The sequence below is a fragment of the Spea bombifrons genome, chromosome 4, assembly GCF_027358695.1.
Source record: "Spea bombifrons isolate aSpeBom1 chromosome 4, aSpeBom1.2.pri, whole genome shotgun sequence".
NCBI lineage: Eukaryota > Metazoa > Chordata > Amphibia > Anura > Pelobatidae > Spea > Spea bombifrons.
In genome coordinates, this window is record NC_071090.1 from 106,235,555 (window position 1) to 106,247,920 (window position 12,366).

General features: G+C 43.2%; 1 protein-coding gene across 1 annotated transcript; it reads right to left on the minus strand.

The window, feature by feature from the left end:
• Nucleotides 1-484: 484 nt before the first annotated feature.
• Nucleotides 485-11,976, minus strand: MISP3 (MISP family member 3). Its single transcript, XM_053462510.1, has 6 exons — nt 11,934-11,976; nt 11,390-11,429; nt 6,331-8,379; nt 3,350-3,829; nt 1,330-1,409; nt 485-833 (listed from the first exon to the last, which is right to left on the minus strand). The coding sequence occupies exons 3-6, from the start codon at nt 8,357-8,359 to the stop codon at nt 744-746; spliced, it is 2,679 nt and encodes an 892-aa protein (XP_053318485.1). The 5' UTR covers nt 8,360-8,379; nt 11,390-11,429; nt 11,934-11,976; the 3' UTR covers nt 485-743.
• Between the last annotated feature and the right edge of the window lie 390 nt (nt 11,977-12,366).

Here is a 12,366-nt window from a genome sequence, read left to right on the forward strand (position 1 = left end):
CTCGAGACTTATCCCCCGACTACACCTTTTAGGATAGCTTGTATCTCACTTGCAATGTCACCCCCCCCTCTTTGCTTTTCTTAGATCTCATTATCTGTGACCTCCATTACATCATTTTTTTTAATCCCTTGTCCCGTAGATCTTACGTCCCTCGGTCCAAGCCGGCGGTTTGCGGCTTAAGAGATCCTGTTTGTCACCCACCCATAATTCACGCTGCCGCGGCTGTGACTCCCGGTTCTCAGGGTGGAGAGCGGAGTATTTGACTTGGGATTAGAGACTGATTAGAGAGCTCTTATCAAAAGCGGCCAGAGAAAACCCTGACTTAGTCAGACTTAGAGCCGACTGTGTATTGCCCCGTACCTATCGCCAGGGTCTGACCCTATAACTGCCCCTATAAGGGTATCGCTTTAGAACGCCCGAGTATATACTTAAATCTCTTAGCAGCTGACCTTTTTTCATTTTCGAAACATATCATTTTCTGAAATGTATTATAAATTAGGAATTTTATTTAGATTACAAAACGCTGATTGGCAGATTAGGGTTTGATCATGTGATGTGCGAGGCAAAGCCAAATAGGAACGCTGTGTGTTCAGGTGGCGCCATAGTAATACATTGTAGCGATATATATCTATGCAAATGTGGGTTTGAGGGAGTTCAGTCCCATTCTGAGTGTCCATAGAAGTGGAAGGTGCTGGAATCCCACACCACCTATTTGCATAACAGTTCTCTTTTGGGTCCTCCGTCTACTCGTTATCAAGAGGGTTTGGTGTTCCGGATTCCCAGCTCTGGATGAGCGCACTGCGCTGACGGCGAGTTCTGGGGCTTTCTACAGTCTGTGAGAGGATAGATATTTACGATTAACATCAGCAATGTTACCTTTTCCATTCCTACACGCATAGTGTTCCCACAAAATCCGTTGATTGTAACCATTAATAGATACAGATGGTCGTCATGAGTCTCAATATAGTCCCATAACAACTGCTGGCCCAGTCGTTGTCCTTCTCAGATACTAAAACATCTCAACAGGGACCTCTATTAATATGTTGGTCAAAAATGGTTGGAGTAACTGGTTATTACAGTGGTGGAGTGTCTGTAGGGGTTGTTCCTCCCCAACTCCCACCCCCAGGACCTACCTCTACCTAGAACTTTGTCATATCTCTCAACATTACTGGGGTCCAAATAGCAACACCTGTGTTGATTTTGAAGCTCCTTGGGATTGTCAGGAGAGATCAGAGGATCTCCCCAACTGCCCCATGATCTACAAAAGCAGGGCTTGGTTTTACGTGTCCCCAGGGCCAGAGGGGCCGGTCCCCCCCCCTTGTTTATTACCTGCTCGGATTGCTGTCCATTCACAGTAACATCTGGGCTCGGGGGCCAGTTCACTTCCAGTTTTCTCCAGTTTGGTCGCTCTGTAACACAGATCGTTTATATTAGTGAGAATGCGTGTATTATACTATTAAATAATAAAGAATGATCAGAGAGTGGGCGTTCTTTATCTAGGGGTGTGGTTATAGGCGTGGCCGGGGCGGAGCTTTACAAATACTTTTTCGGTGGCTTTGTTAACTACTATTAGTTAACTATTTATTCAACTTAGCAAAACATTTATTTCTTTACACAGTTTAATTTCTCTATGGTTTTTATGCACATTATTGTGACTTTTATGGCTGTAGAACCCTGCGATCCCCTCATACCCAGCAAACATTCTGAGCTCCTAGAAAAGAGGGGGCATCAGGGGTGAAACGGGGGATTTGGGTCATAAAAAGGGACTGTCCCTCTTGAAGAGAGACACTTGAGTGGTATTAGATTGTACTAACATTGTCGACTGTCTCGATAATACACATTAACCAAACTTTACTCCGAGGGTAACTTCTCTGTTTGTTTAACAGTTACCTGTCTGGGTCAGTGTACTTCACCCCGCCCCTCCTCCAAAAAACTTCAACGTATTATACAATGATGGCAACAGGCGCAAGCAAACAGTGTGAGTCAAGGGCTCTCGGAGTGCGATCGTTGCCCAAACTTCTTAAACATTACTAACGTGTTAAGCATGCGGAGGGTTTTACTCCCTGATTTAACTGACAAATTCCAGGGCTGAATATTTGTTTACCTGAATTTTAATTTAGTGAATTGTAGACACGGTTACACCTCCCAAACACAGCGGGGACCCAGGAGGTGCTGGGCCATGTTCTTTATGGGTGCATAGGTGGATCGGGGGGGCAATTGCCTCATTGACCCCATGGAGAAAGCCAGCAGTATGTTCCAGGTGTAGGCATAAAGTGGTAAATCCAGAGTAAGTCTGGATTTACCTCTCTATTCCCCTAATTTCTAGGAGGAGAGAGGGTTCACCGGGGTCACGTAACGTCACGTTGCATGACCTCACGGTTGTTGCTCAGCTGCATTTAGGACAGGCTGAGGCTTCTCTACAGTGAGTTGTGTGTAACTGTGTGTCTTGGTATGTTAGGGTGTCTGTGTGTCTGAGTATGTTAGGGTGTGTGAGGGTATGTTAGTGTGAGTGTGTGTGAGGGTATGTTAGTGTGTGTGCATGTTAGTGTTTGTGGATATGTTACTGTGTATGTCCAGTTGTGTTACTGTGTGTGTTAATGTGTCTAGTTGTGTTTGTTAGTGTTTCTAGGTATGTAAGTGTGTTGCTGGATACGTTAGTATGTGTGACTGGGTAAGTTAGTGTGTGTGTGTCTGGGTATGTAAGTGTGTCTGGATATGTAAGTGTGTGTGACTGTGTCGGGGTATGTTAGTGTGTGTGATTGTGTGTCTCTGGGTATGTAAGTGTGTGACTGTGTATGTTAGTGTGTGTGTCTAGGTATGTAAGTGTGTGACTGGGTAAGTTAGTGTGTGTGTCTCTGGGTATGTAGGTGTGTTGGGGTATGTTAGTGTATGTGACTGCGTGACTTTTTTTTTAGTTCTCACACCTACAGCAGGTAATATAATATATTGGTCATCGTGCTGTAAGCAGGCACACACATGTAACCGAAGTGGTGCCAGGAATGAAATATACTAATTAACATTTCTTTCACTGGAATGGAAATACCGTGTGTACAAATAACATCGTTGCTGCTACTATGAATGTCCCAGAAACACAGATCACAATCAACAGATCAAAGAGTGGGAATGAGCGTTCTTATAACATGTATGGCCAGGAACTGAACATTGGGACTGTCCCGAAAAAGTGGAAGCATTAGGAGTTACGCCTCTTAAATAGTCTCAAAAGCTTGGAATCTAATGCAATTTGATTTGTTGATAAAAGTACAATCTTTAGAAAATTGGCTATTGACAGATGACCTTGGAATTCTTAGAATATTATAAAGCCAATAAGCACGGGGGCACTTGCTCTTACCTGGTTGGTATGTCCCACTTTGGACATCCACTCTACTTTCAGGTTCCTTTTTGGCGGCATCTACAGAACTTTCATCTCTCCCATACACACTGCTCCTCTGCCTCTGGAGTTCCCTCTCTCTCTCCTGCACTTCTTCGATCTCTCTCTCCAGGATAGAGCGGGGACTCGGTGAGCGCAGGAGTTGAAAGGGACTCCCAGGAACGGATTGCGGAGAATCCACTTGGGTTGACCTGGATAGATTGGCAGTGCTAGGCGCTGAGGAACTCGCAGATACAGATCTTCGGAGGAGTGCACCGTGTTCTATTAGGATAACATTGCTTCCGTTAGCTTCAGCATACGAGGGCCCCTTTTTAACCTCAATGCCGGGGGCACTTGGAGTCACATGGTTGGATGCTGCAGATGCCACCAAGATAGGTGCTTCAACTGCTACAGGCTGAGGAGGGCCACTTTGCCACTTTTTGGAGACAGGTTCTGAAGACACTGTGAAGGAACATATAAGTAGGATAAGGTGTTAGAAAGGGGCCTTTGTTGTTGATAGTTGGGACCACCTGTGATCCTCAATGTATATAAAGTCGGTGGGGTAGTTGTATAAACCCTGGAAGGACATCCTGGTCCTACATGGCTGGTCAGACAAGCACTAATGCCGAAAAAAACTTTTAGGTATTAGTGAATGTAAGGCCATATTCTGGAATGTTGCCTACTGGTTCGGGCATTCTACGCTTGCCGGCAATCCACCTTTACCATCTAAACAAGTGCCATAGGATGTCAACCGTAGCCGTAAACAATCCTAGGCTTGGAAGCTATGGGTTGCTTACTGTCTCCAACCATGTAGCTTGCCCAAACCTGCCACAAGTCCACAAGAGCAGCACGCTTCATGTATGTAGCACATGTGATGGGTGTATGTATCTGTCCTAACCAGGCACCCAAGCAGCAAGCAAAGCATGTTGAAGGCGACATTTGCCCGGCTTGGCCGACAACCAGTCAGGGATTGAGTCTGATCTTCAGAACAAATATAATTAAATATCAAAAACAATGGTAATGAATAAATAATTAATAACAAATAATACATTTAATAAGGAATAAATAATGTTGAAATTATATTTCTTTTAGTACTTTATCGAAGCAGTTCTTGAAGGTTTTCATTAATCATAAGAACTAAGGGGAAAGGGTGGAGAGCCCTGTCGTAGACTGATCGATTTTGGCATTCTTACTCCGCATGCAGGTGCAAAATAAGAAATGCACACGTTCTTTTTATAAGAATTCCAAGGTGTGCGTAAAAAAATAACACTTCTTTCAACAAAAGAAGCAAAAAGTTATTTTCTAAAGCTAACTGGCTCTTTGAGAACATGAAAGGCGATGTATAAATAAAGGCCGCAATGCTAACACAGCTCGGAACTGTGCAAACATTCAAGATAATACCTTGGATCGAGACGAGAGGCGTAAAATTCTAACACTATAAATGGAATTTTCCGCAGTTTTTTTCTCTTATGTATTGTGTGCGTTTTGTTTAGTTTTTTTTTTTTTAAAATAAAAAAGACTCCCATTTATAACAAAAATTAATTAAATATATATATACATATATATATATATATATATGTAAATAAACCACTATATATATATATATATATATATATATTTTTTTTTATTATTATTATTATTTATTTATTTTTTACTTTTTTTTTTTTGATGGGGGGCAGATTTTCCAGTGGCTTTAAGAGTAATTTAAAACAGAAAAAAATATTTAGCTAGTTTTTTTCCCTGGAAGGAATTACTAGGCGTAAAAAAAACAAACAAAAAAAAGGTTTTCCGTTAACCCCTTCAGTTTAAAACGGACTGCACATGGCCAACGGGAGTTATTCTAACACTAAGCATGCACACGTTGTCTATATGCTTTCTACCCGGCTACCTTGGCTATGTCCAAGCAATGACTCGACCAATGTAGCCACTTCATCGTCTTTCATAAAACATAACATTTTTGTACTTTTTACAAAAATGTTATTATTTTGGCAATAGTGAAGCCTTATAACTATAACATTTATCAACACGATTTTGTCTTAAAGAATGATTCAGAGAATATTTCTGATTTTTTTTTAAATTATTATTATTATTTTCAGGCAGATTTGTGGTATTATTTTTGAATTTTTAAAATTTTGTACACCCTCAATTCTAGGTCTAGAAGATTTGATTTTGACTGTAATGTATCTTAAGATAAACTCTATAGTAAAAATACCTTTTTGATAAAACGGGACAGGCTTTGACCTTTTAGTATTTAATATGCAGTTCTACTGTTTTAAAAAAATCCTACGTTTTCCCCATTTCTTATGATTTTTTTTTCTTAAATAAACCCTATGCTACTAAAAAACTGATTCATTTTCAAACAGGCCTCAGAAAGAGAGCAGAAGACAAATGTGACCACAGATAAGGAGGAGAGTTAGCTGTCGGGTGGTGAGAGCTTCATGGAGCGTGAAGAGGGTCTTTGGGTGATATGTGTGTAGGTTTAGGTCACTATAGAGGGTCATAAATCGCTGTTGGGGGTATAAACTCACAGAAGGTGCATTGCAGAAAGGCAGGGGTCTGCATATTGTGGTCAAAGACAGAAGACGTCTATCTATATATATATATATATATATATATATATATATATATATATATATATATATATATGTATATATATATGTCCAGATACCTGCTGCCGGTTTAAGCCACATATTATTATTATTTATTATTATTATTGTAACATGATTTTTAGAACTGTATTCTTAGTCATTATTAGCTAAAAAGTGTCATTTTAATAAAAATCAGTCATTTTATGATGTTTCAGTTCTCATCTGACAGCTCTGGACAGAGAGGAGGAGTATGGTAGGCAGGTAAAGGAAAAGACAGAAGGACAGGTAATGGATTATGGTCCTGGGAGTTGGATGACAGACAGATAAAAAAAGCACTGGATAAGGTAAAAATGGAAGGGTCCAAATGATGCGCACCTGATCCAAGGCTCTCGAAGATCAATTTCATTTCTTGGAGCTCCTGCTGAGGTCCACGGTCATAGTTGCCTTTAACTTTCCCCAGCTGTACCAAGTCTAGTTCCCTACGGCTCTCCAGCAGAATGTCCCTCTGCATCTGTGCACCTGCCAGCTGGCGCTCCTTGTCCGCAGGTGGTCCTTGCTCCCCAGCGACAGCCTTCATCCGCACCTCCACTAACTCCTGCTGCCCCACGGGGAGGCTGATGCCCCTCTCCTGCCTCAGCATCTGTTCCCTTTCCATAGACAGCCTGATCTCTTTCTCTATGGGGGTCTCGGGTGAGGATCTCTCCCCATCTTCCACAAAGTCCCTATTCTTCATTGCCGGTGTCTGGTGATCTAGTTCTTGGCCGGTAACTTGAGTTTCTGCCTGCCAAGCTGTGTCTGGCTTCACCTCTCTCCCAGTACACATAAGGAGCTGCCCCTCCCTCTCCCAGCATGCTGCTGGGCGGTCTGGATCTACTGTCCCCTCCCTGCTCGGGTCACTAGTGGGATCAGGTGTCACCTCCCTTTCTTCCTTCTCACCTGAAGAACTTACCTGTCCACTTGTTGTCAGCTCACCTGCTCTGTCTCCCCCTGCTTCTTTGCCTTCTTGTGTTTCTTGTGCACCTGTAAATTCTTTCACTGAGCTTGTCAATAGAAATTCCTCCTTGTCACCTACACCTGCTTCTCCACCTGTTGTCTGTAGGTCTGTACCTGTCACTTGGACATCTGTGTCCTGTTCTCCTAAGTGTTTTTGTGTGTCTGTCTCTCCTCCCGCTATAGTCTCTGCATCCCTGCTCACCTGTCCCGTTCCCTGGTTTTCAACCTGTTCACTTTCACTTAACCCATCTGCTAGAGCTTTGGTGGACTTTTCCTCCAAGGTCCCCTGAACACCTGAAACTGTCACTTCTCCTGTAACTGTCACTTCTTGCACTTGGTCACCCGCATTGCCACCCTCTTCCACCTCAGTAATGCCTACATCTTTTTCTATATGTGTACCTGTCCCTTCAACGCATGTTACATGTTCAGCTGCACCTGTCCCCTGCGCCTCACTTCCGTCTCCTTTGTTCTGTGTGCTCGAAATTGTTTCTGGTCCTGTAGTTTGTTCACCTGTATCCTCCTGTGGAGCACCTAGTTGGACCTTTCCACTTTGGTCACCCATCACTTTGCCCTCTGTAGCTGCCTCTGACCCGTCTTTCTCCGTATGCTCACCTGTGTCTCCTCTCACAACACCCTCCAGACCTCCCACTAACCCTCCATTTCTTAGTTCTTCTCCACTAGTCGTCTCTTCTAGCCCTGTGACACCCGGTTGCTTTGTTTCCTCGGACCCTTCCTCTTGTCCTGCACTGCTTTTTCCATCTCCTCCTCTTTCCTGCTCATCTCCATTTGTTCTCTCCTGTTCTGAATCAGATTTGTTTTCAGATGCTATCTCATTTTCTCTCCCATGTTCCTTGACTCCCTCATGTTCCGGGATATGTGCTCCTTCCTGTTCTAGTCTCTCTTTCTTTTCACTGGTCCCATCTTGGTCTTTGACACCCATCCCCGTCTGATCATTCACGCTTGCACCTTCTTGATACGTAGCACTTGCCTCCAACAAGACTGTGTCTAGTTCTTTGATACTAGCTTCTTCCTGCCCTGTTTCCTTTCCCTTGTCTGTCTCTTCACATTCATTGCCACCGTCATGCTGTCCTTTTGTCTGGTTTGTGGTACTTGACCCCTCGTCTCCTATTCTTTGCTCTTTGATACTTGGCCCATCCTGACCTATCATATGTTCTTCCCTACCTCTCTCTTCTCCTACTTCTCCAGATTCCCTGCTTCTCTCCTCCTGTACCGTCACGGTACTTGGAAGGGACTCTGGTGCCCCCTTGTGTTTAATATCTGCATTCCCGACAGACAGCCCCTGTTCTCCCTGGGATTGGTCGGCGACAGATTCTCTCTCCCGACTGCTGGGAATGTAGTCCTCATCAATGACCACAAGAGGGGTGGTCATAGACAACTGTTCTGATGCCATGATGAGGTGTAAATAATATTCTGTGGGCACAAAAAGAAAAAATAAATTTTAGGAATTTATTTAAAAAAAAAATTAAAAACAAAACTTATTACAGTACCTTTTTTGCCAAGGAAAACGCCACTAAACATCAATCCATTCATGCCTAACGAGATACTGTCTACTAGAAAAACACCCTGACTCCTTATACCGCCTTGTGACAAACATTGGAATGGCTCAGTCTAAATCATCTATGTGGACACAGACTAACACAAAAGTCAAAGGAGGAACTTCATTAGCATTGCCATAAAAGCACCCGCTCAATGTGGTGTTTGAACAGGGAAAGGCCCCCCAAACAACGCGCAACAATGGCGGCCTCCAGGTCTGCAGATAAAGGGAGTTTATTGGAACGAAAGAGACGGGATTTTGTAAATGCCAATCAACATTACTGTATACAGCACTGGGGGGTATATTACTGTATACAGTGCTGGGGGGTATATTACTGTATACAGCGCTGGGGGGTTATATTACTGTATACAGTGCTGGGGGTTATATTACTGTATACAGCACTGGGGGGTATATTACTGTATACAGCGCTGGGGGGTATATTACTGTATACAGCGCTGGGGGTTATATTACTGTATATAGTGCTGGGGGTTATATTACTGTATACAGCGATGGGGGTATATTACTGTATACAGCGCTGGGGGGTTATATTACTGTATACAGCGCTGGGGGTTATATTACTGTATACAGCGCTGGGGGTTATATTACTGTATACAGCGCTGGGGGGTATATTACTGTATACAGCGCTGGGGGGGTTTTACTGTATAAAGCGCTGGGGGGTATATTACTGTATACAGCGCTGGGGGGTATATTACTGTATACAGTGCTGGGGGGTATATTACTGTATACAGCGATGGGGGTATATTACTGTATACAGCGCTGGGGGGTTATATTACTGTATACAGCGCTGGGGGTTATATTACTGTATACAGCGCTGGGGGTTATATTACTGTATACAGCGCTGGGGGGTTATATTACTGTATACAGCGCTGGGGGGGTATATTACTGTATACAGCGCTGGGGGGTTATATTACTGTATACAGCACTGGGGGGTATATTACTGTATACAGTGCTGGGGGGTATATTACTGTATACAGCGCTGGGGGGTTATATTACTGTATACAGTGCTGGGGGTTATATTACTGTATACAGCACTGGGGGGTATATTACTGTATACAGCACTGGGGGGTATATTACTGTATACAGCGCTGGGGGTTATATTACTGTATATAGTGCTGGGGGTTATATTACTGTATACAGCGATGGGGGTATATTACTGTATACAGCGCTGGGGGTTATATTACTGTATACAGCGCTGGGGGTTATATTACTGTATACAGCGCTGGGGGGTATATTACTGTATACAGCGCTGGGGGGTTTTACTGTATAAAGCGCTGGGGGGGTTTTACTGTATAAAGCGCTGGGGGGGTATATTACTGTATACAGTGCTGGGGGGTATATTACTGTATACAGCGATGGGGGTATATTACTGTATACAGCGCTGGGGGGTTATATTACTGTATACAGCGCTGGGGGTTATATTACTGTATACAGCGCTGGGGGTTATATTACTGTATACAGCGCTGGGGGGTTATATTACTGTATACAGCACTGGGGGTTATATTACTGTATACAGCGCTGGGGGTTATATTACTGTATACAGCGCTGGGGGTTATATTACTGTATACAGCGCTGGGGGGTATTACTGTATACAGCGCTGGGGGGTTATTACTGTATACAGCGCTGGGGGTTATATTCTTGCATACAGCGCTGGGGGGGTTATATTACTGTATACAGCGCTGGGGGGGTTATATTACTGTATACAGCGCTGGGGGGGTATTACTGTATACAGCGCTGGGGGGGTATTACTGTATACAGCACTGGGGGGGTATTACAGTATACAGCGCTGGGGGTTATATCACTGTATACAGCGCTGGGGGGGTTATTTCTATATATAGCGCTGGGGGTTATTTCTGTATACATCGCTGGGGGGTTGTTACTGTATACTGTGCTGGCGGATGTTACTGTATACAGTGATGGGATAGTTGTACTGTAAAGAAAAATATTTTTTGCCATGAGACATGCCCTTTAACCATATTTAAAAGTGCTAATGCATTTGTGTTAACAAAAGCAGGACAAAAATGTCGCTCTTGTTGTAACGACTACAATTCCTACAAGTCCTACGAGTGGTAAAATAAGTACAGGCCTTACAAGAGACACATCGCTCCGTCTCCCTCTCCTAGACACAGGGCCCTCATCCACTAAGCTGCGTCTTTTCTTGAGGTTCTCTCGCTTTTGAAACTTTTTCGAACAAAAATCTACTTAGAATGATACTGAGTAACAGCTAGCATCCTTCACAATATTAGAGTGCAAGCTCTGCAGGACACAATTCCCTTCTGTCTGCTTTACATGGACCAATGTTTTCTTCCCATCAGTTTCTCTACTTCTCTCTTAATACTAGATTGCTAGCTCTGTAGAACCCTAAGTCCCTTCCACTACCCAGTTTTCTACTACATTACAAGCTCCAAAGAGCAGGTCCCTTTTGTCTTACGCATTTTCGTGTTATTATTAAATTATTACGTTTATTATTCTAAATAAAAATGATAATTAATAATAATAATGTGCAGGTATGGCATCCTCCTCTCAGGGGCTCCCCCTGCTGGCCTCCTCTGTAGCTGCTGGTCCGTGTTAAGGACAGGTAGGTCAATGACATCGTCCAAAAGTCAGCAGCTGACCGGGGGCGCCTCTGTTAACAAGTTAACGGACGCTGCTAACGTATTAACCCTGTCTACGCCAGGGACCTGCATAGAGCCGCACCTACCTGGCCAGCGCAGGTTATTATAACCAATCCCCCCCCCCCGCTCTGGTGATGAACAACTTCTGAAGCCCTTCTGAAGCCATAAAACATGGGGACTGGTCACTGGGAGTTTAGTCCACCCCATTCTCAGAGCTCCTAGGTCCCAAGAGAACACTCCAGTCTGGACTCACCTTATCTGTTAAGTGCGGATGTCAATTTATCCAAAGTTAGCTGCAAAAAAAATAAATAAATAAATATTATATATATATATAAATAATAATAATAAGAAATAAATACATGTATTATTGGGCAAGCACTGAAAAACATTAGCTTTCCGGATCTCAGAGGTCTATTCCTCGGATGGATTCTTCAAAACGAATTGAGAATGTTTCCGTCTGAAGAAGAGACCTCCGAGGTCCCGAAAGCTTCTAGAGTCTAGAATAGTATAGTAAGTATACATCTTAAGTACATGTCAGCGTGATTTTTACCTATGCAAATTTACAGAAGTATTTTAAACTACAAACCGAGCTGCAGCGATACATTTAATTAACAGAAGCAAATCAACTATACCAGCATATACAAATATATATATACACATACACACACACACATACATACATATATATATATATATATATTTATACACATATATTCTATATATTCTATAGATCCAGTATATCCAGTATATATAAATGAAGTCACAGACAATGGCAGAAATATCCACACTATACATACCGTATGTACACAGCCGTATGAAAAGTGGCGGTCACCTTGTGCGGACGGAGAGAGTCCGAGCAGAACACTTATTAACTACGCACACGGCTAATACACACGCACATACCCCCGGCTAATCCTAAGCACACACGGTTTGCATTCTTAACCATAAGCAAAGTTGAAGATCTGATAACACTTATTAGAACGGACACCAAACATTAATACGGCAAACAGAAACACAATATGTTGACACTAAACACAATTGTGATTTCCATACCAGGCACACACCCAAAGCTGCCATACGGGGCTCCCTACGGGCCGCGCTGCCGCGTTAATCCTTTCCCCCCACAAGGCGATGGAATGTTAGGAGGTTTCGCTTTACCCAGGGTGGCGGTAGATAAGTGGAGCTGCCTACCAGCAGAAGTGGTAGCGGGTAAGTGAGTTTATGTAACAG

Excerpts from the sequence above, each read along its gene's own strand:
- MISP3 (XM_053462510.1), bottom strand. The coding sequence starts at position 8,359 with ATGGCATCAGAACAGTTGTCTATGACCACCCCTCTTGTGGTCATTGAT. Across the intron at positions 3,830-6,330 it reads CTTCGAGAGCCTTGGATCAG|TGTCTTCAGAACCTGTCTCC; the intron begins GTGCGCATCATT and ends GTTCCTTCACAG. Across the intron at positions 834-1,329 it reads ATGGACAGCAATCCGAGCAG|ACTGTAGAAAGCCCCAGAAC; the intron begins GTAATAAACAAG and ends ATCCTCTCACAG.